Raw genomic sequence first — 6,000 nt, 5'->3', positions numbered from 1 at the left:
ATAAACAATTTTTATCATTGAGATGATGGCAAGAACCAAAATAGACATGATTTTTCCTTTTTAAGAATTCAGATGGTTTGAAAACTAAAAACATGAATTTGAAATTATATTACTAAACAGCCCCAAAAAGTGGTTTTTTTTTATGCCTACATAATACAAGGATTTTTTTTTCTTTTTATTTTTGCAGTAGAAATCTATATCCTGTACCCGGCATATATGCCGGGCACCTCACAAGGAGGCGGGACCCACAATGCAGAATGTAAAAGGTCAATTTATCCTGTACGTACAGTTTGGGGAACCTATAACAGTGTAAACTGTAAAGTGTTGACAGATACATGAGTCCCTGTCGGAGTAAGAGTGAGCACGTACAAATGGGTTGTGTTAATTAATTTAATTCATGGCTCTTTGCCCAAATACAATACATGATTTGAACTTTCTAATTCAAAAAAAAAGCAGTGGGGACAAAAATTCCCGCCACAAAAAAGTGTGCATCGACTGTAATATGACACACCACTCCACTCCTCCACTTGTGTAAGTAAAAAAGTCCTCGTTTTAGACATATACCAAAAAAGAAAAAGAAAAAAAGAAAAGGCACCCAAATTACGAGTGTACGAAAAAACATGCTACCCATCCATAAGGGAAGCAAGCCAGGCCTCTATCTCACCCAATCATATCACAGACAGAGAGAGAGCACCCTCTCGGGCCTCGTGTCAGCATCAGCAGTGGCGCTGCACGCTCCCATTCTATTCTATAAGATCAAAATTCAAAACACCACCCACAGAGTCAGAACAGTACTCTCTTACTTACATTTCAGATTCAGACGCGCACTCACTCTCACTTCTCTCTCTTGTGATATATGTCTGTTTAAAGTCTATTTTTAAGATTCGGATTTGGATTTGGAATCTCTCTCTCTCTCTCCAATTCCAAATCGCAAGCAAACATGTCTTCCTCTCCAAAATCCAAATCCGAATCTTTGCATCTGATTTCGCCGGCGCCGCCGCTGCTGCTTGAGGAGAGCAACAGCGATCCGGTGCTTTCCTCTCCAAAAGTCAATAATAATAATAATAATAATAATAATAATGTAGCTAAGAAAACCACTTTAATAATGCAATGTGAGGTGGTCAGGAGGAGGTCGCCGAGGCTGTCTCCATCATCTCAGGGTTTCAGAAGGTCGCCTAGATTGAATTCCGATAGGGACAGTTTGGGAAACTCCGAAAAGTCACCACCGCCGAGACGACGCTCTTCCTCTTCCTCTTCCACCTCCAGATTCGCTTCGCCTCAAAATGCTAGATCAACCGACCACCTCAAGGTATTCTTATTATGAAATGAAATGGGATACCTTATTCACTCACTCACTCACTCACTCACACTAGATTGATGATGAAGCTCTATAGCATTTAACACCTGAATGACAATGAATCTTCTCAAGTAATAAGTAAAAATTGTTACTCCCTTTTAATTTATTGGTTTCTGAGTATGGGTTAATGTATTTGACAGAGCAAAAAACCAGAAGGTCAGAGCTTAACATTAAAGTGAGTGAAAATCTGCTGACATGGCTTTTCGTGGTGTATGTTCTCTACTTGCATTTCAATTCCACTTATGTTGCTAATTTAGGTTTGTCTTTTTTAGTGCCAATGAAGAAGAAGAAGAAGAAGTTGTTTTGAAAGTTGTCTCTACTTCCAGTGGATTTTCTACATTAGATGAGCTGCCTTCCAACATGAGTATGATACCCTCTTCTGAAAAATTTAATTTGGATGAAAAATGCTTGAGACAATCTCTGAAAGAAACAACATCTTTGTTTGAGGATGAAAATGGAAAAAAAGAATGTTCTTTTGTTGATTCGACTGAGTCAGGTGAGAAACGGTGTTCAAAGAGATTTAAGGCCACAGCTTCTTTAGAGGAGAAACGCAAAAAGGGCAAAAATATGTCTTCCTTTATTGGTGATCCAATTCCTGATGATGAAGCTCAAGAAAGGTGGCGTTGGCGTTATGAAATGAAGGTCATTATCAAATTTATATTTGCATTGATTTTACTTTACCAGTTGGCGTTGAATTTGTACTTATCTTTCACTGATGGCTACATATATTAGTCAGTTCTACCCCTTTTTGGTTGCTTTCTATATGTATTGTGGCTATACTCAAACGCCAGATACTTTAAATTTGGTTCCAATGCTTTTTACATATTTCAAATTGTGTCAAAACTCTTTCAGATATGTTGAACTTGAATGCATAGTTGGGCATTTCCTACTTGATGATCTTCATATTAACAAGTTGACCTGGTAAATCATGTTCTTTTATGTGCCTTATGACTTCCATCTGATGTGAATGGTGCTGGTTAGCAGAGCTACCTGTTGATCTTGTTTCCATGGCTGGACATATCCAGACTGGTATTTCAGTTATAAACTGCTTTTCAACATCCAATTGGTTTGACCTTCAACTGTTTTTGGTTGCCTACATCTTAGTGCTGATTGTGAACACTGAATGTGAGGACTTAATTTGATCAAGCCATGAAATGTGGGGGGCATGGCAAAATAAAAATCTGATGACCTTGATGTATTTTAAAGACTCCGAATTCTCTTGGTTGCAGATATTTAGTCATATATGTCTATGTTAAGTCTTAAACATATTGGATGGCAATTCTGTTTTTTAGAGACCTCTACCAATTTATTTTCAGTTTTTAGCTGGTTGTCTTATATCTAAGTAAAGCTTGTCCTCATTGTAAAGGTATCAAATGCACCTGTACTTTTGAAAAAAAAGAAAAGAAAAAAAAGAAAAGAAAGACAAAGGCATCATATCAATTTCTGGGCATTAATCATTTATTTTTGTTAATGTATTTTTTATCTTTTAAATTGTGTCCAAGGGATGTTTTTATTAATTTCTGTGTGATTTAAATGGTTGTAGACCCATTTATACACAAAAGGTTGGTCCCTATAATCCAACTCTAACAAATTGTTTGAATTTAGGGATAACATGATGTTCTTGATTATGAAACTCTTCAGATTGTAGCACGCCTAGGTGGTTATTCTTTATCCTTGACATTGTGTATGACTGAATAACTACTTTAGGTAGTCCCTTCATCATTTTATTTTTAAAATTCTGGATCTATTATGTTCCACTAATAATTTTGGCAGTAGCTTTTGTATACTTTCTGTATACTTGATGTGTTGTTACTAAAATTTTTATTTTTATGGAAATAAAGGGAAAAAAGGCCAAATATAAAAAGAGTGTTTTTAACTTTACAACAGAGTTTTTTTTTTTTTTGATAAGTAACTTTACAACAGAGTTGAGATACAAGTCCTCATTAAAGTTCTCTAGTTTTTTGTTTATAATTTATTCTGGACTCTCTGATTCATCTGCAATTATTATAGCTTTGATTAAATATAATGCTCTATATCTTGGTAAGTTGGTATTTGTATGGAATCATTTTTTGTTACTAATAAAGGTCTGATACTCTGATGTGATTTAGTCCCTCTTAAATTGCATATATTGGCTATCATTTACCATTAAAATAACTGTGAATATAATTTTATTTGCTACATATTTTCACATTTTTTGATTTTCTATATTTAAATACTATCCTTAGTTCTGCAGCATGTGCAATGGTATGGGTGACATGCAATTTTATATTATTTTAAGAAAAGGCAAAGGTAATATGGGAGATTGAACTTTCAAATTTGGAAAGATGCATATATTTATGGGCAACCTAGAAAGAAAAAGGTTATCATCTATTGTGGGCCGGAAGGAGTTTACTTTGTTAGCAAAATATAATTTGTGTAATTTAAGACTTCCAGAAAAAGATGAGAAAGAAGTTAACTGGAACATTCATCTAGCAGTTGATGCTATTATGGTAATTGTTACAATGATGGCTGATACTAAATGGTTTTATGTTCTCTGATTGCATCATTTAGGTGCTCACAATGCATCGACCAGAAAAAGGTTCCTCCTGGTAAATCATTCATGAAATCTAAGAGATCTTATTCCCAGTTGTTATAATCCTTCCTACTTATTAATATGTATCGAAACCTTGTCTAATTGTTTTGTTCCCTTTTCCCATGTGACTAGTTGACTTGTATTCTATTGAGTGATGGCATGGTTCATAATCTTTTGGCTGTGGGGTGTAACATTCACTGTTTTTGTCTGAATTGATATTTTATCTTGAATTCACCATATTAAAGCATTTGACATTTTACTTCTAAAATTTTGATTGCGTTTTTATTGGCAATTGCAGAGTCAAAGATCCAATAGTCATCACTTAAACTTTGAGTGAGTAATAACCACAAGCTTATCTCATTGGTTTTGTTTTGTTTTTTTGGTTTTATTTATTTATTTATTTTGGGTTGGTTGTATTTCATGTATTTTTTTTTCTCTATTTTTTCTTTTTTAATGTTATGCATGTTTGGCAGTGAGGATGAAGAAGATAAGATAATTTGGAATGTGCAATGCCATTATGCTCAAGCTAAAGTTGACAATTGCATATTCAGTCTTGGAGATTGTGCATATATAATGGTAAAAGAACTTTTATTTTATTTTTTATTTATTAAATTCAGCTTTTGTATCTTTGTTTTCTTTTGTTGTCACTACAAATTATCACTTTGCACATTGTTTAAATATGATTCTTTTCTTTGATCAAAAAAAGAAAAAAAAGTGTGCCACTTCTTTAGTTCACTTCTGGATATTTTGATTTATATGCAAAACGCTTGTTACAGGGTGATGGTGGGCAAAAACATGTAGGTAGGATCTTGGAATTTTTCAAAACAACTGATGGAGAACATTATTTCAGAGTCCAGTGGTTTTACAGAGTTGAAGACACAGTGAGTGTTAAAATTGTGTTGCATAAGACTTGTTCTTTTCAATATTTGTTATCCTTTTTTTTTTTTGGCTTAGGTTATCCAAGATGAGGGTGGTTTTCATGACAAGAGGCGTCTGTTCTACTCTACAATAATGAATGATAATTTGCTGGATTGTATTATTTCAAAAGTCACTGTTAAGCAGATAACACCTAAGGTACACATCAAGCTTGCCTGCTAGCCTTTTCTATTAAATATTCTTTTTTGAAAGAAAAAAATAGCTTGGATCTTATATTGTTGAATTCTTTCGATGCATTTTGTGCCTTTGTTACAGGTAGGTTTAAGATCGAACTCTATTCCGAGGATTGACTTCTATTATGATATGGAGTACTGTGTTGACTATACCACATTTCGCTCTTTGGTAATTGGTAAGTAGGTTAATGCTCTTGAATGATAACAATTATTTGTTTAACGTTTGCTTTTGCAAACAATGCCTATGTGGATAGTGTGAACTCTTTGATGGCAGTAGAAGACTTTTTTTTAAAACAAATTGCTTAAGTATCTGGTTTGCTCTAGTGAGAAGTCATGTTGTCATTTGCAGGGTGAAGGAGGAGGGGGTGGTGGGGGAGGGGGGAGATCATGATGACATTAGAAGTTTTTTTTTTTTTATTATAAATTTTTATACACGTTCTTAAAGTATCAAGTTTTGCTCCAATAAGAAGTCATATGGTACTGGGTTTAGGTGATAAAAAGAATGGGGAATGGGAAGAGAGGGAGAGAATGTGTCCATCTATTGGGGGAAAATATTACACGATTTGACACAATTAATAAAAGTCTGGTGGTAGATGGCATTTTCAGTGTAGCATGCGCCATGTGGATACAATAGCTGTTGGTTTTCCCCTTCTCTCCCCAACTTTATTGCTATTAGAACTTGTTCGTTGATTTTTGTTAGTTGGGGAATTGGCTTATTGGCGTAGACGCCCGATTAATATTGAATGATTCTATTGGTACAAATTATAAAGGTCATTCCTAGTGCACAAAACTTCCACTCTTGCATTGGTCCAGATCATGAATTCCATAATATTAACTGGAAGCAATGGTACTTGAATTTCCCAACAATCGATGGAACAATTCATGTCTTTGTGTAGTTAAAGTTACAGCTGCATTGTTGTTTCCTTGATCGCAGAAAAATTATTGTTTGGATGTTTTGTAGA

General features: G+C 34.5%; 1 protein-coding gene across 3 annotated transcripts in view; it reads left to right on the top strand.

The window, feature by feature from the left end:
• The first annotated feature begins 612 nt into the window (after positions 1 to 612).
• The window catches only part of LOC126708627 (DNA (cytosine-5)-methyltransferase CMT2-like), a 28,686-nt gene continuing 23,298 nt past the window's right edge, over positions 613 to 6,000 (top strand). The window contains exons 1-9 of one of the 3 annotated variants that reach the window (XM_050408445.1): positions 621 to 1,309; positions 1,498 to 1,532; positions 1,630 to 1,721; positions 1,854 to 1,999; positions 4,228 to 4,262; positions 4,403 to 4,505; positions 4,706 to 4,810; positions 4,884 to 5,003; positions 5,121 to 5,214. In XM_050408445.1, coding sequence (XP_050264402.1) covers positions 941 to 1,309; positions 1,498 to 1,532; positions 1,630 to 1,721; positions 1,854 to 1,999; positions 4,228 to 4,262; positions 4,403 to 4,505; positions 4,706 to 4,810; positions 4,884 to 5,003; positions 5,121 to 5,214 — 1,099 coding nt within the window. In that variant the 5' untranslated portion in view covers positions 621 to 940. Of the gene's footprint in view, positions 1,310 to 1,497; positions 1,533 to 1,629; positions 2,000 to 4,227; positions 4,263 to 4,402; positions 4,506 to 4,705; positions 4,811 to 4,883; positions 5,004 to 5,120; positions 5,215 to 6,000 lie in introns of all 3 variants that reach the window. The other 2 variants (XM_050408446.1, XM_050408444.1) reach the window with 2 other exon arrangements.

Source organism: Quercus robur, chromosome 12, assembly GCF_932294415.1.
Source record: "Quercus robur chromosome 12, dhQueRobu3.1, whole genome shotgun sequence".
In the NCBI taxonomy this organism is placed as follows: domain Eukaryota; kingdom Viridiplantae; phylum Streptophyta; class Magnoliopsida; order Fagales; family Fagaceae; genus Quercus; species Quercus robur.
Note: the sequence above shows the minus strand (reverse complement) of the source record. Positions and strands in the feature narration are given on the sequence as shown.